General features: G+C 43.5%; 1 protein-coding gene across 1 annotated transcript in view; it reads left to right on the forward strand.

The window, feature by feature from the left end:
* Positions 1–25734, forward strand: part of LOC308135930 (laminin subunit alpha-3-like) — a gene marked incomplete at its 5' end in the record, with an annotated part of 78720 nt that overhangs the window by 31181 nt on the left and 21805 nt on the right. The window contains 29 exons of the mRNA XM_080504094.1: positions 769–903; positions 1625–1759; positions 2692–2826; positions 3482–3616; positions 3824–3876; positions 4324–4423; positions 5767–5819; positions 6299–6404; positions 7089–7188; positions 7287–7443; positions 8099–8237; positions 8423–8565; positions 9131–9234; positions 9345–9501; positions 10010–10173; positions 10284–10392; positions 10477–10574; positions 12235–12424; positions 12554–12680; positions 14217–14365; positions 14717–14832; positions 15034–15245; positions 15350–15554; positions 16715–16859; positions 16969–17109; positions 18334–18495; positions 19581–19682; positions 19770–19853; positions 19955–20185. Coding sequence (XP_080360220.1) covers positions 769–903; positions 1625–1759; positions 2692–2826; positions 3482–3616; positions 3824–3876; positions 4324–4423; positions 5767–5819; positions 6299–6404; positions 7089–7188; positions 7287–7443; positions 8099–8237; positions 8423–8565; positions 9131–9234; positions 9345–9501; positions 10010–10173; positions 10284–10392; positions 10477–10574; positions 12235–12424; positions 12554–12680; positions 14217–14365; positions 14717–14832; positions 15034–15245; positions 15350–15554; positions 16715–16859; positions 16969–17109; positions 18334–18495; positions 19581–19682; positions 19770–19853; positions 19955–20185 — 3887 coding nt within the window. The remainder of the gene's footprint in view (positions 1–768; positions 904–1624; positions 1760–2691; positions 2827–3481; positions 3617–3823; positions 3877–4323; positions 4424–5766; positions 5820–6298; positions 6405–7088; positions 7189–7286; positions 7444–8098; positions 8238–8422; positions 8566–9130; positions 9235–9344; positions 9502–10009; positions 10174–10283; positions 10393–10476; positions 10575–12234; positions 12425–12553; positions 12681–14216; positions 14366–14716; positions 14833–15033; positions 15246–15349; positions 15555–16714; positions 16860–16968; positions 17110–18333; positions 18496–19580; positions 19683–19769; positions 19854–19954; positions 20186–25734) is intronic.

Genomic DNA, 25734 nt, shown 5'->3' on the forward strand with positions numbered 1-25734 from the left:
AACTCTGTGACCCTTTAAAGAATGAAGAGATATAGAAGATGAATGGCTGGACATGTTCAGTCCTAATTGGAGGATCACATCAAAACGTTGGGAATATTCCATTTTAAGTGTTTTAAGTGAGTCTTTTAAAGGTATACAGGAGGATTTTCAGGAATTTTAGGAAAGAACCGCCCTCTCCACCGTTTGAAAAAAATGCGCGTGCGCAACGCTGTACCTGCTCCCGGGACGGAACGCCTACTAAAACGCGTGCGAGAGACATGCACGAGCCCAGTTCTCCTCGTGCACGCTCTGTTTACAAGTCACAAGTCGGCATCGCTCACATAAGCTCACTTTACAAGAAGATTTGCACCAGAGGAGTTGAAACTGTGTAAAAATGTCCGAGAATAATGCGTCGGGTCGGCCACCGGCATGATGAGAACCGTGTGGAGTGAGCTGCGCGCAGGGACGAGCACGTACGACGGGCTTACGTCATATATCACCAGAATGATTGACAATTGGGAGGACCAGTTATTTTGATGATCCACCCGGAAGAAGAAAATCCTCTACTATACCTTTAACAATTCCCAACCTAGAAACCTGGAAAAATGTTGATCGGTGAACGTGTTTGACTTGACTGGGATGGAACTTCACATGAATTGTCCCTGAAACAGCTTTAGAGGACGATGTAGGTCTTGATATGCATTAAAAAAAAACCCATAGTGGCTTTTAATTGTTATTTTTAATTTTCCCCCTCACAGTGACGTGTTTTCTTGTTTTGTTTGTACGCAGCGTGTGTTTGCGACTACCGAGGGACGGTGAACGGGGAGTGCGACTCTGCGGGCCGCTGCCGGTGTCGTCCGGGCGTGGAGGGCGAGCGGTGTGACCGCTGCCAGCCCGGATATCACTCCTTCCCCAACTGCCAGGGTGAGACGGCCGAGGAGGAGACGCACACCGATCAACACGAGCATTGGCGTTTGAAACGCAAATGTCGATGATGAATGAATGTATGAATCAATGTGATGAATGGAACCACGGATGAACAAATGGGCGGTGGGGAGGGAGGGTGGATAGAAAAGCAGACGACACGACGTAACGGGTCAAGTGATGGACGAGCATCTGGACCAACTTATGGGTGTATGGACCAACGGATGTGTGAACGTACCAACTGACCAACCTACAGACCAGAGAACGGACCAGCGTTCTGACCAGCATACAGACCAATGTTATGGACCGAATGGACAAATCGTTGTGTGGACTAACGGACGGACCAGAGGATGGACCAACCTGCAGAACCATTGATTGGACCAACGTGTTAAAATTGGTGTCCAGCAACTCTGTGACCCTTTAAAGAATAAAGAGATATAGAAGATGAATGGATGGACATGTTCAGTCCTAATTGGAGGATCTAATCATCAAAACGTTGGGAATATTCCATTTTAAGTGTTTTAAGTGAGTCTTTTAACAATTCCCAACCTGGAAACATGGAAAAATGTTGATCGGTGAACGTGTTTGGCTTCACTGGGATGTAAAGTCACATGAATTGTCCCTGAAACAGCTTTTAGAGGAAAAAACATTATGGCTTTTAATTGTTATATTTAAGTTTTCCTCTCACAGTGACGTGTTTTCTTGTTTTGTTTGTACGCAGCGTGTGTTTGTGACTACCGAGGGACGGTGAACGGGCAGTGCGACTCCGCGGGTCGATGCCGGTGTCGTCCGGGCGTGGAGGGCGAGCGGTGTGACCGCTGCCAGCCCGGATATCACTCCTTCCCCAACTGCCAGGGTGAGACGGCGGAGGAGGAGGAGACGCACACCGATCAGCCTTAACATGAGCATTAGCAGATCCAGGCGGCCAAAACTCTTCTGGGGGCGTCCTGAGGCCTATAGCCTGCTTGAAGGTTGTTGAAATTAGGTTTGGACATGGCAAAGGAAATACTTTCTACAATCGAGGGCCGACCTACAAAAAAAAAAAAAAAACCTCCCCCAGGAGTTAAATGTTTTTATTGATTTTGCGGTTACCAGGATTAGTCAGGAAGTCGAAGAACGATTTTGACGAAAGCTGGTCGGGCGACAGATGATGGGACGGAGGTGATTTAATTTTCAGCAACATCTGGATCGTATTCTTGCCAGACAGGGGAATATGATCTCTGAGTTAGGGTTAGGGCTGGGCAAAAAAAACCCAGATTTAATCGATTTATCGAATTTGTAGCTTTAAAAAAAAAAAAAAAAAAAAGCGGATTTCGCAAATTTTTTTCTCCTTCAGTTTTCTCAGTATTTTTCACATTCCGTTCTACCATTCCTTGTGGGGTTCCGTAGTTGCTGTTGCACTTGTGCGTAAACCTTGGTTAAAACTACAATTTGTTGAATGACGGAGTTGTTTATATGTATTTTTAACTCTGAGGACAATCACAGCGATAAAGTTGCACTTTTGACAATATATCTGACGTCGTTTTTTTAAGTGAATTGAGAAAAATAAAATTCTTTCAAAAAAAAAAAAATCATATATATATATATATATATATTTTTTTTTTTTTTTTAAGCCACATCGCTCCTGATTCTTGGATTCAAAATCTAGAGTTCCAATCATTACACCATGAATTGAACTTTTTGAGGCGCCTTTGCTTGCAGGATTCCCGAGTTTCCATGTGGCTGTTTAAGAAGGTTTTTCTCAGATATTTACTGCAGAAGGACTCAAGATCTTGTGTCTCCTTGCAGAGTGTGTGTGTGACGGCGCCGGCGTGGCTGAAAGTGCGTGTGGTCCGGACGGCCGCTGCCTCTGCCTCTCCAACTTCGGAGGACCGGAGTGCGACGAGTGCGCCCCGGGGTTCTACGGGTACCCCGACTGTGCCGGTGAGTTTTCCTTCAGATCGTGGCCGCCGGGAAAATATTCCTAACTCCTCCCTTCCCACAACTTCTGTAAGCTTCTGCTTCCGTATTGTAGCTGATTGATTTGAAATTAGCATGCAGTTTTTTCTTTCCTTTTGTGGAAACAGGATTTAAAGTAATAAACAGTGAAGAGCCACTTTTTTTTTTCTGATAATATTTTTGATGGTTTTTTTTATATTCAAACTTTAAATCCCCTGATTTTAGTTGGGATTTTCTGTTGCAGTCTGTTTCAAATCTTTGTTGCTGTAATGATTAATCATACTTTTTTTAATCAATCTATTTATAATATTATTAATGACTTTAAAGTTTTAAGATTCTTGTCAAAATATAGACACTTACTTCTTTTATTCATTTGTTAATTAGTTTAATTGCAGTTTGATGAATGTTTTTCTCGATTCTCATATTTGCATAAATAAATAAAACCATGAACTTGCCATAAAATCAAAATTTCACTTGTAGCTGTAAGCACTGATACGCGTATATGTACAGAACGTCTCGTCACACGTTTGCACTCATTCGCTCATCATATCTCCAATGTCTCAGTTGAAGTATTGCGAAACGCCGGAAGCTCCGTATAAACGCGTCCTAACGTGATGAAACGCTGGATTCCTGCCCGCAGCGTGCCAGTGTTCTCCCGAAGGCTCGTACGGGGCGGCGTGTAACCCGTTATCCGGTCAGTGCCTGTGCCTTCCGGGTGTGGTGGGTCAGCAGTGTGACCGCTGTGCGTCTGGACTCAGGTTCCCACAATGTTCAGGTATTTTTTAATTTTTTTTATTTATACATACAATATCTTTCACACTAATGAATCAATAAGGGCTGATTTAACATGTTCTGCTATTATTTATTATGCTAATATTGTTTTTTTTCTGCACATCTAATGGTACTCTGTTATGAAATACACCAGTTACATGTATTTTTTGACACTGTTGTATATTTGGCGATTGTGCGTTTGTCCTCACAGCTCCCGTCCTCGCATGTAACGCAGCAGGAACCCAGAGCCCCGACCCTCAGACGGTAAGTTTACAGTTAAAACCTCCGTTAACTCCTTATTCCTCCGCTTTGTCGCAGCTCCATCTTAATCTGGGTTTTTTTTTTTGTCCGCTCGCAGTTTAAATCCAGCACAAAGTGCAGTTTTTACAGGGATTAACAGATCCTTAACAGCTTGGCTTCATCCTGCAGATTTCACGAGGAAGTGTTATTTCCCCTGAATTCTGAGCCTAATTTAAAAAAAAAAAAAAAAGGAAATGAGACTTCCTTTAATTGTAAAGTGGAGGAACAGCGATGTGAAGTAATGATCAACCAGTTGAATCTTTCTGGTGCCGCATATGTTGTTTTTAAAAAGATAAAGTCGAACTGCGTTGGGGTGCAGGAAGATTTGATCAGTTTGAGCCTAAAAGGTACAAAACTGGAACTTTCTTCATTTTTTTAAAGTGTTTTTTTCTTTTTCTTCTTCTGTTTCAGGGCTCCTGTCGCTGTCGTGTGAACGTGGAGGGAAACCTGTGTGAACGCTGCAAACCGCTCTACTGGAACCTGGCTGCAGACAACCCTCGAGGCTGCACCGGTAAGATGCCCAGAGCCACAAACTCAAACGTCACCTCACATGCATTTATTCTAAATTGCCTCATCCAACACACACTGAGTGACTGGTGGAACCCCGGCTGAGACAAATCGTTCATTTCTGACGTCACAAGCTGAAACTTGACCCCCCCCCCCAAAAAAAGTGGGTAAATATTCCCAAAGGACGAGTAATTAATAAATAAAAACAATGAATTCCTGTGTTATGTAAATATACACTTGAAAAACCCTTTATGGGGGCTCTTCTTATTAATATTATTTCAAGTGGAAAAAGCATCGTTTTTGTTTTTTATATATATATATTTATTGAGTTTTTTACTTTAACAAGGCAAATTACAACATCACAGTGGAAATACAGAAACAAATATTGCTTAATTAGCATCCATACAATTAAATATCAAGAACAAATAATATTCCTTAAAGTATTTTTGAAGAATGTTAGGAAAAAACAATACACAAATCCAAACAAAACAAAAAAACAAACAGAAACAGAAACAAAAACAAAAACAAAACAGATCAGAACAAAGTCGTTTTTTTTTTTTTTTTTAAACTACGTTTACACGGCAAAGTTTTGAAAAAAGAGAATATAGAATAGAATAGAATGTCTTTATTGTCGTTGAAACACCGTACAACGAAATTGCAAGGTGCAGTCGTCTTTAAAGTGCCGTTTTATAAAAAAATATAAAATAAATAAGGTGTAAAAAAATGTGCTGATAAAAGCAAGACAACAATATAAATAAATAAATAGATAGGAATATCAACAATCAGGCAAATTAAGTTAACAACTGATCACCACTCCGGGCAGGTCCTATTTGCCCCTCGGGGACAGTTAAAGAATAACCTCCTGTGTGAGTTTTTGATTTGACCGAGATAAAAAAAAAAAGCTGTTCCTCTGGACTTTGTTCCTCCAGAGAAAGAAAAAGTCCTGATAGAGGAATGATGCTGTGGCAGTTGAGGAGCCGGTGGGGCAACAGGGGCACTTTCTGTCCGGATATCATATGTTACGTTACAGCTCCGCTGTCCTGCAGGAATGTTCTCACCAACACAGCAGAAGACACAATAAGAGAGAGGGAAAAGAAAAAGAGCTTTTAATATCCTGAATCCTGTTCCCGGGCATTAAGTGGAAGCTTCTCTCTCTCTCTCTCTCTCTCTCTCTCTCTCTCTCTCTACTGAAAAATTGTTTAAAATCTCCTTTTGAAGCTTTGATGTGCAGATCTGTGAAAGATTGGAGGTGTTGTTGTGCTTTCAGATCCTGTAATCAGAGTGTATTCACAGCCTCTTTTCACTCTGTTAAACTGTCTGTTTTTTGTTTTTTTTTCTCCTTTTCAGACTGTCAGTGCGACCTGAAGGGGACGCTGAGCGGCCTGGGGGAGTGCAGACAGGTCAGTATGCACAAGTCTGACACTTTAGAATTTGACTTTTATTTTGGCAGTCTTCAGAAAACAAAATGGAAGAAACGACGGCTGTCGGTTGAAGCAAAAGCTTACTCACACCTACCTCGTCGCAAAAAAACAAAACAAGGCTCTCTACATAATGTCACACAATTTTTTTTTAACTAATATGACTATTTTTAACAATACACATTCAATATGTACTATACACAAGTTTTATATATACAGTTTATACATGCACATCAAACACATACAGACACATGAATGCACATGACATGTATATGATATTAATAATAATTGGAATTATATACAATTTGCATTTCATCAATTACACAACTTTGACCAGATGATGGTCCAAACCTGATGCTTTTCCTTTAGAAAACAAAATATAAAAAATACAAAATATATTCTGGTGTCTTTTGAACGTCTTGACTTCGTTTATCGGCGTCTGTCACGTCTGTGTTTTCCAGCGAGACGGACAGTGTTTCTGTAAACCCGCCGCCTGCGGACATGCATGTGACACCTGTAAGGACGGCTACTTCCTGCTGCAGAAGAAGAACTATTTCGGGTGTCAAGGTGGGATTTTTCTCTGGTTCCGCTCATGTTTTGCATGGATGTTGTACAAATCCACCACCTTCATCACCAAACGGGACGCTTTTGCCACGTTAAACTCAGAAACCTGAAGCTGGAGCTGGAAAATGTGTTTTTCTATATATACAAACACTTTATCCTAAAAATGTATTGATGAAGTTCCATTTAGACCTGAAGAGTGATAAAAACTTTTTTGTTTTGTTTTGTTTTACAGCTGTTTTTACTGGTTGTCGGCATTGTTATGAATTTACCATTTTCTTGTTTTTGTTTTTTTAACTGAATAATAAAAATGGGTACTATAATTTAATTTACATTTTCAACATTGCTGATGTTAGGTTCATAAAATACTTTGATGAAAGTCATTAATCGTGTCTTATAATCATCATATGCGCAAATAGTAGAGAAACTACCTTTATACATGAGATCTGCAGAGTGAAAATCCTCTTACTGTATGTCTGTTATGTAATATAGACACACAGACAATTAATTTAATAAAGTTTTAGTGCAAATAGTATCTACTATAAAATTCTGGTAGCCTTTTGTTTCTCTCCTATGACATAATGAGCGACGGGAACAAACGCTAAAACTCTGCGGGGTTGATTTTATGCAGTTTACCACACGACTTTCACCTTCTTTTTGAGAAACCGTTGCTGTTATTCCCTCCGTCAGGCTGCCGGTGTGACGTGGGCGGTGCCATCGACTCGGCGTGCGACGAGATATCGGGACAGTGCCGCTGTCGGAGTCACGTCATCAGTCGTAACTGCACAGAGTGAGACGCTGGAGGATTCACTCTACGAAATACAAAAATAATAAAAATGAAAAAAATACACGGAATTCAACATTTTCTGTGCTCTTCGCTACCATTAGGCCAGAACCAGGCTACTACTTTCCCAGTCTGCACCACCTGAAGTTTGAGGTGGAGGACGGCACGACGCCGGCCGCGCGGCCCCTACGCTTCGGCTTCGACCCGCAAGAGTTCCCAGGGTTCAGCTGGCGGGGCTACGCCGTCATGTCTCCCGCACAGGTCCGCTCATCCACTCCTTTACCGGCGTACCTTTTACTACGGCCATTTTGATTTATTACAACTGTGGTCAACACTTAGAATTTCAAAGTAAGATGATTTCACTGTGGGCTTCCGTTTTCCGAAATCGCAATTGTTCTATATTACTGCGTGGAGCCACTCCACTAATCATTAATGATTTTCCTTCACAGTCTGCTCTGATGACTCTCTCGCTCTTTGCCACTGCACCAGTAATCCTCCTCGCGGCGCACAGCCTTCTTAAAGCTAACGCTCTCTCTCTTCAGCCGGAGGTGACCCTAACGCTTTCCCTCGCCTTTCCTGGACCTTTCCATATTGTAATGCGCTACTCCACGCCCCGCCACGAGGGGCGATCTCGAGTCAGAGCACGGATCTTGGTGGTGGACGAAGCTGAAATTCAGTCTTGCTGTGACTGTAAGTGAAGGGATCTGCTTTGCTTCGGCTGCTTTTGTCCTCCTCTTCCTCCACTTCTTCTTCTTCTTCTTCTGTCAGCTTGCTGCGTGTTGATTAACCCGCTCTGTTTGAAACGTCCTCCACCTGGCCCAATTTCCTTTAACTCTTTCTTTTAACACTTCCCCCTCATCGTCCACTCAAACCCGGGTCATCGCGGTCAGCTTGTGTGTCACTGTCATTCCCGCAGAGTGAAGTCAGAGTAGCAGTGCATGTAGACCCGAAAGACGGGAGGCAGCACTTGTACCGTGTGCTCCTGCGGTTCATTAACCCCCGCAGCAGCAGTGTGACTGGTAGCATCAAGGCCACCAGTACCAGGGGCACTGCAGGTAAGGCTGCCTCTGACGTTTTGAGTCATCATTTCACCATTAAGCTGTCTACTCTAACCTCATTTAGAAAAAAAAAAAAAAAGTTTCTCCCCTGTGCACGATGTGGCTTTATGCCGACGATGTGGCTTTATGCCGATGATGTGGCGCTGAGTCTCCACCAACCTCTGTGCCCCGCTGCTCCGCAGGGTCGCTCCAGAGTAAGGAGGTAGTTTTCCCCCGGAGTCCCTCCCCTGCCTTCCTCACCGTCCCGGGGGACGGCTTCGCTGAGCCCTTCACACTGAATCCCGGGAGGTGGATCGTTCACATCAAGGCCGAGGGCATTCTGCTGGTGAGTTTAGGAAACCTCTCCGATACAGACGCATATCTCCCATCTCTTTTTCTCAACATCCCCAACCCTTAATGTCAATTTACAGCTGTATCAACATAGATGTATACCTGTAGAAAAGCTTTATTCGTCCCCCATGAGGAAAGTCCTTCTCGGGATATAACCCATCCAGTTCATAGTTAACCTTAACTACACATGCGGGAAGCGCTGGGCTGCTGGGGGGGTCAAAGGTCATGCTCGGGGACCGACAGTGGTGACCTGCCCAATGTTGGATTCAAACCTGACCTCTGACCTCCACTGCCCCTTCTTTAGTTTTTTTTTCTTTATTTCTAAATGACTGTCTCTCTATGATGCTCTCTATCTTTATCACTCTATCTGTATCTGTCTATCCTTATAGCTCTCTATCTCCATCACTCTATATCTAATATCTCTATCATTTCTCTCTGTACGTGTTGAGTCACAACAAGAGTCTATGTATTTGTAGATGCAGATATATATATATTTTGGTTTTAATTTCTTGTTTCACTGTCTCACTTTCATCTTTTCCCCTGCTTTGGTTGAACTCCAGGATTACTTGGTGCTGCTGCCGCGGGAATACTACGAGGCCCCTGTGCTGCAGGAGAAGATCACCGAGCCCTGCACATATTTACCCAGCGCAGACAAGCAGACGCAGTGAGACTTTTTTATTTTTTATTTTTTTTATTACGTTTCCCCAATAGCAACAGCTTGATCGTTTGTGTTTGGTGCCCGCTGATCAGACTGCGTCTCCCCGTGTGTCTCAGCTGCCTCTTGCACAAACACATCGCGATGGACGGCTTCAGCTCGGCGCCGGGCTCGCAGGGACGTTTCTCCGCCCGCGGGAATCGCCGGCGGAGGCAGGCTCGTGTGCGGCGCCCCACCCCGGACCACCCCGACATGGCTGCTCTCAACGGGAGACAGGTTCAGTTATCAAAAAAAAACTGTAGAGGCAGAATCAAAACTGTGAAGATTAGTCCCTTTAACTAGACTTTTTCTTTCAGATTGTCGACACAGGAAGTCTAAAACCAAAAATTATAGTTACATTTTTAAAGCTATCGGCAGACTGTGTGTTCACAATATGCCCTTATGTACTTTCCGCTCTGTCACTTGGTGTTATAATACATAGATATTATGAAACAGTTATTTATTCATTAAGAGCAATGAACTTCAAAGTAAAGCTATTGACTTTTTTGACCATAAAATGCAAAAGCAAAAATGTGACGTGCAACAATTTCATCATTTCGTGGGAGGAAGATGCTCTATAATCTGACTTTTAACTGAAGTTACATTGTCTGAGCAGGACATGAAGCATTTTTTTTTTTTGTGACCAGCTTGCTGAAGTCAAGCACACTAATGCTTTGGACACGGGACTTTCAGTCCGCGCGTCACGATCCCCTCGCACACGACCGTTTATGTTTGCGCCCTGCAGTCGCAGCTGGAGCTCAGCCTGCGGGTTCCCCGCCCCGGCCTGTACGCTCTCGTACTCGAGTACGCCAGCGAGGTGGACACGGCTCAGAACGTCAACGTGCTGATCGGCGGCGAGTCGGGGGGTCAGATCCCAGCCAGGGCCAACGTTTACAGCTGTGCCTTCAGGTGAGTGCCTGCTTCAACGGCATCGCCAGTAGGCCTTTAATTGTTCTGAGAACGAACAAGACGTCTTAGAAGGAGGTTTGAAATACAATTTTTGGTGATTTGTCGTGCAGCCATCTGTGCCGGAGCGTCGCAGTGGACGGCAGGAATCAAGTGGCGATGCTGCAGTTGACTCACAGGACCGAAGTTCTTCTGCAAACGTCCACCGCGTCCTTCCTCCTGGTGAAGCCCAATGTCACCGCAAAACTCTCTTTATGGCTTTCACACAAAGCCCGCGGGTTTAAACGATGTGTTTTCTCTCTGCAGTATAAAGTCTACGCGGTACCTGCGGAGGAGTTCTCCATTCAGTATGTGAACCCCAAAGTGCTGTGTGTTTCCACTCATGGCCGCTTCACTGAAGACAGGTAAGAACCAATGACACTTTTTCAGGCAGGTGAATTGGGAACTTCCATATCCATTCTGATAAAAACAAATACGTAGCATTTGTTAAAATCCTTCTTCTTTACACAAACGTTATGTTTTTGCTTCTGAAGTCCACCTGATACTTTGCACTATCCCGATAATTACTCATGACAGTGTCAGACAGTTGTACCCAGTTCTTGTACACAAGCTTTTAAAAAGGCAGTATGTTTGAAGAGGACTGTGCAATGTATTGCGAATGTATTGCAATATCAAAATATGGCAACGGGAAAGAATTCAGAAGCTTAAAAAGCAAAGAAAAACACTAGAAGAGATCAAAATGGGGGAAACAAGTACCATTCACAGCTGTTTTGAATTAAGTGCAAGCGAAAGAGTCGTGTTATTTGGATGAAAAGAACTCTGAAAGCACGTTAACATGTTTTTAAATGTAATTATCACGAATCATATTGTTCTTGCGATACTCAACAAAACTGAGCAAATATTACCAGAAATCTAGTGCATAATCAATCTCATGTATACTCTCAAAACTATGAGAAAAAAAAGTGTGACTTGGAACACTTTCATATTTAAAACTGAATTTATTACATGAATACATGTTGTAGCGTTTTAATCCATGTTAATATTTGACAAAACGTTGTTACAGAATAAAGGGTTAAAGGTGAAATGTGTAAAATTTAAGTAATATCACTTTTGTACAGTGGGTGGCAGTAGTGAGTCAATGTATTGAGAGCTCTATTTGAATTTCTAAGAGCTCCAGCCTGTGTTTGTTACTTAATCTGCAGTACAGACGAGAAAACAGCAGGTTAGCATTTAGGCTTCAGTACTGACAGGACAACAAAGACCATCTCTTCACGGCGTCATGACTTTTTATGAACTTGTTTTTGAAACTTTTTGATTTAGTCTTGTCACACAGAAATCTACGGGCCTTTCTGGGAAAGTGCTCATTGTGAAGATTCTAGGTTTGCTGGGTGTCGTTTTCTGAGGTAAACATCTGTTTTCCGGGGCAAATTTCACAGAATCTCACCTGGGAGTGAACTTAGGCGTGTCAGGTCAACTTCTTTAGTGACTAATTTACTTTCCCCCGGACGCTAATGACAAGGCCGTCCAGTGTTGTTTTACTGTGGAACTCCACAGGCCGCGTTCAAAAGAGAAAAATAGGTCAAACTGGCTTGACAGCCAGTCGAAGGTTTGACACGTTTTAATCATGAATTCCAGTGATGATGACCTTTTACTGCATTTCTTTTTAAAGGAATAGTTTCCTTTTTAAAGAGTTAAAAAAAAAAAGTGTTATTATTATTATTATTTATTTCTTTTTATTTATTTATTTATTTGAAAACCAAATAGTCAGTTGGAAAAATAACTCCGTCAGTGTGCCCTGTCTTTATAAAGGTCTCGTGGTTGTGTGATTGTAGCGTAGTATTGCTGTCACACATTAAATTCAAAATATCCGTGAAGTGTTGTTCTACTGTGAAACTCTACAGGCCGCGTCGCTTTGTTTTGTTTTGTTTTACATTTTTTTTCTTTAACATTGTTGAAAATTAATGAATGAATAAACAACAACTGAATAAACACATGAAAATACGCTTGAAATACCCCCCAAAAACTAAGTCTTGTGTCTCTTTGATGTCTCTTTGATGTCTCTAGTCGTCACTGTGTCCCGAGTCAGTTCGACAAACCGTCCTCCGCCTGGATCCTGAACGCAGCCCAGGACGGAAAGCTGTCGTCCTCGGCTCCACCGCGGGGAGAGAATGAGGACTGGAGGAGGAGGCGGCAGTCGGAGGCTTTCCCCCTCCGTGAACCTCCCGGTGAAGGCACGCTGCTGAAATACCCTCAGGTACCAAACGCGAGAGCAGAGAAACACCCAATGACCTGAGCCTTGCCGGTCTCCAATGTCTCCACTCTCTCCACTCTCACTGGCACTCCTCCAACTCTCCTCCTCCTCCTCCTCCCGTCTTTCTTGCAGACGGAGATCAGTTTCCGTCCTGAGGTGCCGCTCCCGGGCAGGTATGTGGTTGTGGTCCATTATCGTCAGCCTGAACATGCGTCCTTCCCCGTGGAGGTGCAAGTGGATGCTGGGAAGGAGTGGAACGGTGAGCGTGCAGGCCGACGGGGCGCCTGATCAAACACAATTGACTATTCATATAGAAGACATTGACACATTTCATGTGACCGTATGGATTTTGGCAGTCTGTAAATAGGTTCTTTTTTTCAGAGGGTTTCAGAGTGGGGGAAATTAACCCCACGACCTTCTCTGAGAAGTCACTTAAAAACAACAAAGCAGAAGCTCCTGTTGTTGCCGTTTGGTTTAATAAGGCGCAATGTCAGATTTGTTGTTTTTTTTTTCCTGCTCAGTGTCTTCTTCTCCATTTTTGCCGCATTTTTGCAGCAGCGTTACGGCGCCACCTATCGGCCTGGCATAATTTTTGAGTGGTTTTCATGGTGTCGTGTGGATGCAAATGCTTCCTGTGTGGATGGGAAACTTTTAAAGAGAAGGAGATTGTTTTGCCTCATATGCCTGACACGTTGTCATATTAATAAACTCTCCGCCATTCTAGCCTCTCCACACATCCTACAACTCTCACTAATTGTTGAACATTCTGTAGTTCTCATGCATTCTCGAATTCTCAGAATGCCAGGGTCACAGAAGCGCTCCCATTCCCCCCTCTGTGACTGCCATCAACTCCTCACTGTGAGTTTTTGGGGGGAAAATCGGAGGAAATGTGGGATTTACCAAACATGGTGCCTTGCCTGATCAAGGGTTAAAGAGTTTATTGGTTCCCATCGGATCCATCTGGGATCGGGGGATATGACTTCGTCCCGTGCTACGCTGTGCGAAAAGCGGTGCTCCCAATAGAGATCTATGCGATTAGTTATTTATATCTGTACGTGGTATTTCTACAGTTTGTGCAGCACAAACTTTCTCCCACAATGTTTCCACAAAGTTAAAACTATTAACTACGTTCCAGTTCCAGAAATGTCTCTCTCTGTCCTGGTAACTCAACCAGCTGTTAGCATTAGCATCATACAAAGCTGTGTAGCTCTGTCACTATTTCATTAAACTGCTGTTTACTGGGGGAGGGTTGCCTTAATACTCCTCACGTCACTCTGGGCCTCACAGTCACATCAGTAACAAGTAAAGTTCCTCCACCACTACTTTATAACACACTGGAAACTCTTTTTTTTAACGTTTTATTTTGAGTTTTTTTTCTTATCAGAGCTGACGGGTGTAAGAACAAGTTAAATGAAAACGAGAAACTAAATACAAGACGGAGAAAAAAAAAAGAAAGCAACAACTACGAAAAGTACAAAACCCAACTTCCAAATCAAAACAAGACAAGAAATCACTACAAAAACCGGCACAGAAACTAAATTAATTACTTAATTAAAAAAAAAAGGAGGAATAAAACAACCTCCTCAGAAAAAAAACAAAAACATATTTTGGAGGAATCCTGCCGTACATGTCACACAGTGATCAGTCAACATGGATGTACAAAGCGTGGGCACTGTTACGTTTTGTTGAGGATCATCAGAAAGGGTTTCCACGTTTATTTATTTATTTTATCTTTACACGTTCATTTGTTGTCACGCAGCTCGTCGCCCTCTCTCTAAGCCGAATCCTCCCGCAGGTCAGATCAACGCGACCTTCTGTCCCGCGGCGTCGGGCTGCAGGCAGGTCGTCGTCGCCGACGGCCGCATCGCCCTGGACTTCGACGAGGACGCCTGGCGGCGGCCCGTCGTCTCTCTGACCGTGCCGCCAAAGAAAACTCTCATCCTGGTCAGTACCTGAAACACCGACCGGAGCAGCGAGTGAGCGAACCCGGCCCTGTTTTGAGCTGGAGGACTTGGCATCGCCGGCCCTTGTTATGCCGCGGCTCCGACAACAACAATGAAGGGACTGTTTTCCCACCTGGCAGCCGAACGCCGATTCATAACGCTAAGCTTTCTGCCCTGTTGTGTAGCAGAGGCCAGGTCGGGCTCTGCTACATGTTTCACTCCTTTGCCTTCTTAAAAACAGAAAAGAAAAGAAAGCAACAACAAAAATCCCACTACATTATTAAATCAAAGCGGATGGAAGTTTGTGCGTTTCTACCCTGTTTTTAATAAACTGCACTTCCTCTTTTATTAGGATTATATCATGTTGGTTCCCGATGACAGTTACACACCAGAGCTCCTGAAAGAGAAGCCGCTGGACAAATCTGCAGAATTCACGCAGCAATGCAGAGGAGAAGGCTTCTATATTCAGTATGTACCCGCCCGTGTCGTCTTAGGAATTCCCTTGTAGTGTGTGATTCTTCTCAAACATTATAAATTCTGTTTTTTTTTGTGTGGTAATATTGTGCTTTAAAAGTCCCAGCCCCCGGACATGTTTTAGTAAATGGCGCCTCCCAGTGGCCACGGTGGAGTATAAAAACCGCACCGCTCTTGGCTCCGTGTGTTTTCCAGCCCCGCGGCTTCGCCCCAGTTCTGCCGGGACTCGGCCCGCTCCCTGGTGGCCGCGTACAACGACGGGGCGCTGCCGTGCGACTGCGAGCCGTCCGGGTCGACGCGGCCCCTCTGTGACCCGGACGGGGGTCAGTGTCCCTGCAGGCGGCACGTCATCGGCCGGAGGTGCACCAAGTGCGCCACGGGACACTACGGATTCCCCCACTGCAGGCGTGAGTGGGACGAACAGCTCCTCGCCCTCCTCTTCATGACTGACCCCCCCATCCCCCCCGCCTTGAGTGATTTTCCTCCTCCTCCTCCTCCCTCCCTCCCGCAGCGTGCGACTGCGGCCGCAGACTCTGCGACGAGGTGACGGGACGCTGCATCTGCCCGCCGCAGACGGTCAAACCGGCCTGTGACGTGTGCCAGAATCAGACTTTCAGCTTCCACCCCCTGCTGGGCTGCGAGAGCTGCGGCTGCTCGCCGAACGGCGTGCTCGCCAACCCCGGGCCTCAGTGTGACCGACTCACGGGACAGTGCAGGCGAGACGACAGAGCACACACACAGTACACACTCAGGATACCACAGAAAAGCTCAAATTTAATAGTTTAATGCTTTAAAACCCTCTTCAGGGCTTTTTTTTTTTATTGAATAAAATCAGTTTTAAAGTGTAAAAAAGAGCTAAAACACACTTATAATGAATTAACTAATCATTATTTTTTAATCCTGTTGAGGAAATTCCTTTGTTGATTTTTTTTGGCCAATCCTTATTTATCGGGTGTGGAGGTGCCGCCACCTTACAGGGGTCAGAGGTCATGTTCAGGGATCCATGGTAAGTGATACTGTGGGATTCGAAACTGCAAAAACTCCCGATCCCAAGACTGCTTCTCTCACCTCTCGGCCACCCCATATTCAGGACGGAAAAAATGACCAATTTCATGTCTTATTTCCCAAAAAAGATTTATTATATGTATGAATTGCGTTTTTTTCTCCATATTTTAAAGCCACATTTAGTCAAAACAACAAAAGAAATCTGAACATTTGTGCTTTAACCAGGGGAATAAAAGTGGGAATTGGAGTTTAATAGATGAATTGAATTTTAAATGAAAAATGGAGTAATATGTACAAAAGTCATCAGACCAGTGTATGGAGAGGTAATTTTAAATTTTAAAAAAAGTTTATTTTAAATCGCTATAAAAGTTTGAGACAGATTTCACAAACATCTCAAAATACAAGACAAGAGACATTTATTTGTATCGCAGTACAATTCACAGTGCTTTACAAGGAAATAAAGGATAGACATTAAAACTAACTAAGCTATTCAGAAGTACATAAAAAGGAGATAAAGGTCCAGTTTTACTAAGATAAAAGCAATAAAATAAGTAGAATCTTGAGCAGAAGATAAGGTTTTAAGGTCTGATTTAAAAGAAACTAGTGCGTCGGGGAAGTTTCTCTCACAGATGAGAAGCATTGGAACTAAAAGCTGCAGAGAAAACGTCCTCGGGGGGTCTGGATGTCTCATATCCGACGAGTAAATCTAAAATGCGTTTAGGCCGGAGAGCTTTCAAAGCTTCGTACCGAGACGGCGCACAAAACTCCACCAAAAAGATTTCCCCTCCTCCTTCTCTCTGCTGGATTATCGCCGCATTTGGAGGAGAAGTTTAACGCGATCGCCGCTCCTCCTGCTCCTCTCTCCCTGCAGCTGCAAGCCTCGGGTCGGCGGCCGCCAGTGCGAGCGCTGCGCCGCCGGTTTTTACCGCTTCCCCGACTGTTTGCCCTGCAACTGCAACCAGGGGGGAGTCGCCGCCGACGTGTGCGACCCCGACACGGGCCGGTGTCTCTGCAAGGTGAGTGGATATTGCCCAGCTCCCCCGCCGCTGCCACGCCTCCCCGCCCCGCCCCGCCCCGCCAAGCCCCGCCCCTTCTGATCGCCCGTCTTTCTCGTTTCGCCGCCAGAGGAATGTCGCTGGCAGCAGGTGCAGTACCTGTCGGGAAGGGTCCTTCTATTTCGACCGCTCCAGCCCCCTCGGCTGTACCAGCTGCTTCTGTTTCGGAGCCACTGACCGGTGTCAGAGCTCCAGCAAGCGCAGGGGGAAGGTGTGTGGGTGTCTGCTTTTTCTTTTTCTTTTTTGTTTTTTTTTGTTTTGTTTTTTTTTTGCACGTGTCGCTGCATGTCTGCGAATGCCTGCAAAGAATTTCCCTCGCCGGTTCGAAGTCGTTGAACGGCAACAATTGAATGCACGCCGCTCTCATTTTGGTGTTGATGAGGGAGAAACCCACGGTGGCATGAAGCAGTTTCTGCATGAATGGAAAAAAAACAAAAAAAAACAAAATCTTCCTCTTGTGTACAAATATGTCAACATGTTCCGTTTGATGGGAAACTTTTAACCTCAAGCTCCTCCAGCTCTTCAACCTGAACTCACCTTAATATAACACAAATGCTCTGAAACGCCTCAGTGCTCCTCTTGATGCACATTTGTTTTTTTTTTGGTTTTTTTTGTGATTACATCTATGTTTCCCTCAAGCTTTCAAAAGTTTCATGCATGTTCAAACTGCTCCCGCTGCAACACGCAGAAAACACAGAGTTTAGTCTCAGTGACCCGGGAGTACACGCTGGGGGTCAAAGGTCACGTTTGCTTTTACTGCCGATGATTCAAGTTTACCTGTATGTTTTGTTTATAGCAAGAAATTAATAATTGAAGTGCTGTTAACTTAAAAAAAAATTGAATAAGAAGAAGGTCAAATTAAAACTGTCTGGATGGGTTAAACTGTGTGAAAATGGATTAAAAAAAAAAGACGATACATTTAAAATTTGAAAACTGCAAAAAGAAAAATTGGTTTAAAAATTCTTGATATTATTAAAACTGATAAGAATGGCTACAAATTGTAGAACTGCTGAAATGGCTTGAAAAGCAAAAAACAATAATGAGAAAAAAGTGCTTAAATGATCAAAATGGATAAAATTACAATCAAAAATGTGAAAAGATAAAACTGGCTAAAATGGATTAATGGCTAAACTTAACTATACCTGCTGAAATTGCAATATAATTAATAAAAAAAAAAGTTCAAATCAGAGTTTTACACAACTTATGCTTGAAAAAATTCAACATAAAGTTGTGTAAAACTCTAAAAGGCAAATTAATGTGTAACGATGAAATCTCACAGATTGACCAAAAACTCTCGGTAACCATAGCAACACCATACAGTCACACTTTGAGCACGACCCGCAGCTTTTAGTTCACGTTAACTCGCGCCGTTTCCGCCGAAACGTGGACGTGAGAGCGTGTGATGACGACGGCGTGGGTTCTCTGCGTTGAGCAGTTTGTGCAGATGCGAGGCTGGCGTCTGGAGAGCTCGGAGAACGAGGACGTCGCCTCGGTCCCGAACGCCGCCAGCAACACGGTGGTGGCCGACGTTCAGGAGCTCCCTCCCAACGTCCAGGCTCTGCACTGGGTGGCGCCGGCGTCCTACCTGGGGGACAGGGTGAGTGAAAATGAAAATGAAACGACATCCTGAGGGAATCTTTTGTCTTTTGTTCCATCTGTCATTAAGTTTTTGTTTTGAGTCATTATGGCCTAGTTTAAGGTTTTTTACAGCTCAGTTCAGACATCTTCATTCATCCAGGCAGTTGTGGATCATTATCGCCTTGTTGTAGCTTCAGTAACTATATTTGTCTTTTCATGGACAGTTTTAGGACGGGTAGTAAGTAGTTGTTGCATAAGTTTGGACTAGTTTTGAGTCATTATGCATACATTTGTGCTCATATTTGGTCATTTTGGATTAATTTAAGCTCAAATTTGGACTGTTTTTGCAGGTAGTTGTAGAGTATTATTTATTTATTTAGCTATTATACATTTTCCGTTTTGGGTGGTTATGGTCATGGACATATTCTGTTTCTTGGTCATTATGGATGAGTTTTACGGCAGATGTGCACTAATTTGAAGACAGATTTGGACTAATTTTTACACGTTTTATCTTCCTTATTAACTGGACTAACTTGAGGTTTATTATTTATTAGTTTATAGGCATTGTGGACAAATTTGGACTAGTTTATGGATGATTTCAAATCAGGTATGAGTTGATTATTTTTTACTAGTTTTGACGATACTTTTGAACTGAATCATCAACACGCATGGAGTTTTTTTACTATTATGTATCGGTTTTTGGCTCGATTTGCATCATTATGTACCTTTTGTAGCTTAATTAGTAACTACTTTTGTCTAATGGACTAGTTTTAGGACGGATTTGAACTAGTTTTGGGGTCATTTGGACCAGTTTTAAGTTCTTAAATAGTTGTAGCACACATTTTTAACAAGTTTTGGGTCATTATTGGCACAATTGGACTAGTTGTTGGTCATTATGAAATAGATTGAAGACAGACTAGTTTTGGAATGATCTGACAGTATGATCCTGCAGATTTATTCAGTCATTAATTTTCTAATAAAGCCTATAGGTTCATGTAGCAGCCAGTGATATAGGAAGAATTACATCTGTGCTGTTGCAGTTTCTTATTTCAACTCATTCTGATATTTCTGGAGAATGTTTAAACCTTCTTCTCTTCCTCTAAGGTTTCATCTTACGGTGGATTCCTCACCTATCAGGTGAAAACGTTCGGGATTCCCAGTGAAGGAATGACGCTGATCAACAAAAGACCTGATGTTATACTGACGGTAGGTTGAGCTGCCCGGCTTTTGTCTCTCCGTCTTTCCACTTTCTGAAACACCTTTTATTTATGGCTTGTTGTGTTTCTTGGTTAGGGCAAGAACATGACTCTGATCCACATGGCTCCGAAGGACCCTCTCCCCGACAGACTGCATCAGGGCCGAGTGCAGCTCGTGGAGGTGAAATTAAAAAGTCTTCCACTCACAATTTAAATCATTTTGTCTTGAGCTTAGTTCAGTTTGTTCATTTCCTCTGTGTGTGTGTGTGTGTGTGTGTGTAGGGAAACTGGCGCCACGCCGGCACCAACCGGCCCGTGTCCAGAGAGGAGCTGATGATGGTCTTGGCCAGCCTGGTGGGTCTCAGGATCCGGGCCCTGTACTTCACTCAGAGCCAGCGGCTCAGCCTGGGGGAGGTGGGCCTGGAGAGGGCCACCAGCTCCGGAACGGGAAGTCCTGGAAACACGGTGGAGGTCTGCTCCTGCCCCGCTCAGTACGACGGAGACTCCTGTGAGGTGAGAGACGACGAAAACCGCAGCAAAATGCACATTTCAGAGGTTTTAACGTCACAAATCCATGTTTTGTTCGGGAACTTTTCTGGTATTTACGCTTCAAATAATTCAGGGAGAATAAGCCTTTTGTCTGATAAACTGTAAGAATATGTTGAGCAGATTTTGTTGAGGCTTTTGGTCGCAAGTCAGTAATTCGCTGCTCTGAAAAAAACCGAGTTGCTTCCCTGCAGTTTCTGAACTGTCAGTGCCAGATGCAGACATGGACACCCCTCTGCTGTAGCAAGTCATTGAACCTCCTGATGCCGGATTAGGAGAGTCCACATTGAAATCAGAGCTGCTCTCCCTCATAGCTTGTCTGTGTTGAAAGAAATGCATCATTTTGTCATTAGTAGAAAAATGCCGGACACAAATCAGTGAAGCATTTCATGTCAATGTGTGGAGCTCTGTCGCTCCGGAGAGGAGACGTGGTGGGAGCCGCTGTGATTTATCACACTGATGAAGTGTTTTTAACGGTGGAACAACGAACCTGTGACGGTGAAGCTCTAATGCTTGCAACACCTGAGGCATGACGCTTTTTTCTGAATGCAACACTCATAATGATGTACGATTAATGAAGTAACTCTCTGTCTGGGAGTGAGATGGAGAGATGCAAGTTAACGGCCGAGCCAGATTCCTTTTCCCGCATTTTTCTTTTAAATATAATATGAACAAAACGTTTTTTAATAGAAGAGTGATATTTTAACTGCTATCATAAACATTTAAATGGTTTTTGGGGATAAATGGTGACATGGTAATACACTTTATTGAGATGATGACCTTATTTATAAATGAATGAGTTTTCTAATGAATATACTAGGTGGTTTGTACCTTTTGAAAACCCTCACTACTGTAAAATGCATTTTAGTTCAGGCGCCACAAACAGCCCAATTTCATCTTGAGGGACCTGGGGTGGTAAAATAGTGCCATAATAACCTTTGGATTTAAACTTTCTCTTTTTTGTGCTGCAGAGTATGCGTGATGAAAATGTCTATATCTTTACACAAAGCAAACAATTACTACAGAAAATTACTTCAACATGAAGATGACTTTATTGGAACCTTCTGGTGCTAAATACAGTGAAATGTCTAATAGAAACTTCTCTTATAGCTGTTGGATTATTCATGTGTTTATAAACTCATCCTGACAGCATGATTTTGAGGCTTGTTTGAAAGTAATTAGGTAGTTTTCTTTAAAAGGTTCAATTCGCTCGGTGGTTTGGCCCGATTCGATCCATTTGCGGCTTGTTTTTTCGTCCACGGTCTTTATGTTTGACACGCCAAAAACTAGCAAAGTAACTTTTGCAGAAGCGATGTGTGTTTGGGTCGGTCGCACAGACCTCAGTGGCCCCTGGTGTGAAGAACGATGTTTCCACTGGAGGAGGTTGTGAGAACAGATGAGTGGCAGGGTGAAGAGATCAGGAACATTCTGTCAGGTTGGAATAGCAGCGGGAATGATGGATTGGATAGGGTGTGGCAGAGACAGAGAGAGAGAGACAGAGAGAGAGAGAGAGATAAAGGGTGCTGTCATCTTTGAGGAGCTGTTGCACCACCTCATATTTTCGGGGTGTCCAGACACGCCTGATCCAGGCACCACACCCTTTTCCAAAGGGAAGGGGGGGGGGAAGAAATGCATCAGCTGAGGTGGAATCCACTGGAAAACACAATCCCGAGCAGAGAGCCGAGCAGGAATGTGTGGCACAATCATGCAGACATAATAGTAGTGATTATACAGCTATCATCACTGGCACGGCTACAGCTCACGGAAACGTGGTACAAACAGCCGAGATGGAGCCCCCGAAGCTCCGCTTTAATCCAGCGTTTGATGTGATGTTTGCACCTCTCCGGTCTGATTTGCACTTGCAGAGGGAAATTAAAAACAAAGCACGGCGGATCAGAGAGGAGTAATCGGTTATTATACAGTCGAACATCAACAGAGTTCTCCCGTGTTTGCGCTGGTGTTGTTTCCATGGACCTGGTTGCCCACCGGCGCGAGGGTGTGTGAGATGTGTGTTTTAAAGGAAGTCCATTATACGTGCCCGGCGGTGGTATGACAAGACGCCGCGCCCCGACTCGCAAGGTGTGGCGGGTGGCAACGCGGTGTTACTCATAAACCTGCGTGCGCTCGCTTGACTCGGCCTCCGGCGTGAGTGATGCGTGCGCGTCGGACACACCCGGCTGTGTCTGCTGATTCAGCTGTGAGTTCCTCCGCTGTGTAGTCTGAGGATGTCTGACTCTCCACTCAGTCACAAAAGCTTTGACACACACGTACATACCCCCCCCACCACACAAACTCACCCTAAATTCAAACTTCAGCCTTGAGTTTTGTCCATACTGTGAATTGAAAACTTGTTTTTCTACAATAAAATAGGAATGATTTACTAATCCCAGGGAAAACTTCTAAATACCGTTTGTCTAGTTAAAATATCTTTAAAAATGAAATACAGTATATACACATATGTCAAGACCATGAAATAATTCTGCTTTGAGGGGACGTTACATATACTCCAATCATTTTAAGGAATTACACTCTAAATTCTAAATTAATTCTTACAGGACTGTCATACTTAATAAGCAATGAGTCCCCATCAGTACATATGAACAAACACTCACCCACACACACTCTGTTGTGATTTCATGCCCTCAGGGTACATTACACTACATTACGTGGACTTGACTCAGTGGAATTTTACATTAGATTGTCTCCATTTCCTAAAAGCTCACTTCACGTGTTTATTGTGCAGTTGCGATTGACACCCTCGGAGGTGTGTTCATGCCTTCAGAGGACGTTACATTGACTTGCATTCATTTCCTGGGAGATTTCTCGAACCTTGAACCCAGCGGGTTTGATCTCCCCGAGGTTGACGGATCCCCTCAGTGTGAATGTGATTCTTTACATAGATATGTAATCAGATCAGTAATAAACACACACAGACGCACACCTTGACCTTATCGTGATCATAAAAGTTGACCTCAAAACTAAATAATTGTAAATTTCTTTGGAGGGGGGGACCTTAAAATGTGTCAATGTTCAACGAGTCCCCATCAGTAGATAAGAACAAGGACACATACACACACTCACAATCATGTTTCTATGCCTTCAGGGGACTTTTATGTCGTCTCCTGTTTTATTGTCTGCCTCACCCTCACTTTAGTCTAAACTAAATCAGAACTTAGCCATGTCCTCCTGACGTGAGTGTGGAGTTGGCCCTGTATGTACACAAACACTTCGCTTTGACTTCCATTCATTTGTAGATGGAGTTTTTTTTATATTTATTTCGCAAAAGAAACATTTCAGGCGGCAATGTGTGTTTTTTGGAAACACTGGTTGAAATTTCTCACAATATTGGACAGTGTTATCAAAAGTTAAGAAATGAGTTGAGAAAAAAATATCTTAGAAATAGAAGATGATGATTGTTGAATATTAGACTCCTGTTGTCAATATTCGGCATGAATGATGAACAATTGAAAAACAGTTCATGGGCCAAACTCGGCCATGTTGTTCATCTCACAAATGCATGAATCCCACAATGCAGTGTGGCAGTTTTATGTAAGATAGACACACTTTTCAACAATATGCGATTTCTCACTCAGCAGCTTTTTACAACTAAAGAAGATTAAACGAAACACAGATTTCCTGACTTTTCTTTTAGTTGCATTTTTATTTTTCAGTTACGTTTCTTCAAATGACGTCAATTAGATAATATTCAGTTTCTTGGCATTTCAACGAAGGCGATATGGAAAACTATTGAAGTTGAATTACATTAAAATAGTTTGAGGCATTTTGATATCGATGTAGTCATGTGTCATTATTTGTGTACATACACTCCTTTGACATATTTTCTAGTATCTAAGCCAAAAAACCCAACTTTTTTTTAAAAGCTCACTGTGCTTGAATAGCTTAATTTAAGGCCCATAATGCAGAAAAACTTGTAGGGATATATGGATTTTGTAATAACTTTGTCTCTGAGAAGATAATAAGGTGCCAAATCTCTAAAACGTTCAAATGTTTTGATGGTTTTTCAAAACGCAGCCACTTTTCCAAAACGTCCTCCTCCATTCAGCCTGTCGATACAGTGATTTTCCTCGCGCACGCGCCCACATTTCAGTGCTGAAATATTTCTGTGTTTGTGTAAGAAGGCGCAGGGAAGCAAGCATGTAAACACCTGCATGTGTGTGCTTGTGTGCCTGAACACACTCGTGCTGATCTGTGAGACTGACTCAGGTAGTCGGGGCGTGTCCTCTGACTGAGTGTGTGAGTGTGTGTGTTTAAGAGGCCGGGGCGAGGCGGAGGCGAGCGTTATTTCACACAGACTAAACATTAGGAATGTCCGATACGAACACACGCCGGCGGATCGGACGGGTCCTGGTCCGGACCCTGATTCTTGGGACTTTGGTTGGACTCTGCCTGGCTGGACACAGACATGAGGACCGGGTGTTGCGACTCCGACACCATCGACACCCCCGGCACCACGACAGGCGCACCCAGAGGATAGAGTACCCTTTACCCAATGACCAGGGAGCCCAGCGGGTGGAGTACCCTTTACCCAACGACCAGGGAGTCCAGCGGGTGGAGTACCCTTCACCCAACGACCAGGGAGCCCAGCGGGTGGAGTACCCTTCACCCAACGACCAGGGAGGCCAACGGGCAGATTCCCCATCGCTAATTGACCGAGGCACCCAGTGGCTGCGAGACAACTTGTGGTTTAGCAGAGGAAGCCCTGCTCCAGCCCCTTCAAATAATGGCACTGTTGCCAGTCCTCAGATTCAGGTAACACTTAAAAAAAAAAAAGAAAAGAAAAAAGCCAACAAAGGAAGGCATGGGGGATGTTTTATCGACGCCGAGCAAAGGGCGTGCTGCAGCGTTAATGGTTAATGAGGATAAAATCCCCTTTATTTGCTGTACAAAGTCTGAGAAAAATCAGAGGGAAATTATTGGCAGGAGTTTTTCTTCCTCGTCTGCAAGAGGTGACGAAATCTTGAGTATTGCGCCGATAATGCTGCAAAATAGAAAGAACACACCGTCAGAACTTGTATGGTGGACACTATCACAATATGTATCCTCACATTATCCTCACTCTATATTTATGCACATTTTCACTGGAAACTATTCAGATTTATAGTTGTACTTACAATGTGAACAAAATATCCAGTATTGGAGCATAACATCATGGAAAATTTAAATAAAATGTCTAATATTAGATTAACTGTAAACAGGTGTTCCTCATCCTTTTGCATACTACAGTTTTAAAAAGGTCATGTTAAAAGTCCTAATAAAAAGCGCTATATATACTCAAACTATAAAACAAACATTTTGCACTGTGGGCATGTCAGTAAAGGAGTGTCACACTCTCCTTCTGTATAAGAGTTCTCTGACTTTAATACATGGTTTCACCATTTATTGTAACCTTTTCATACATTTAAAAGTTCCCCAGTCAGAGGACGGCACATATGAGCTGAAAGCTATTCAGAGAAATTATTAAATAATGAATTACAGATTTTGGTCCTCACAATGTA

The sequence above is a fragment of the Blennius ocellaris genome (genome assembly GCF_963422515.1).
Source record: "Blennius ocellaris genome assembly, chromosome: 10".
Taxonomy (NCBI): domain Eukaryota; kingdom Metazoa; phylum Chordata; class Actinopteri; order Blenniiformes; family Blenniidae; genus Blennius; species Blennius ocellaris.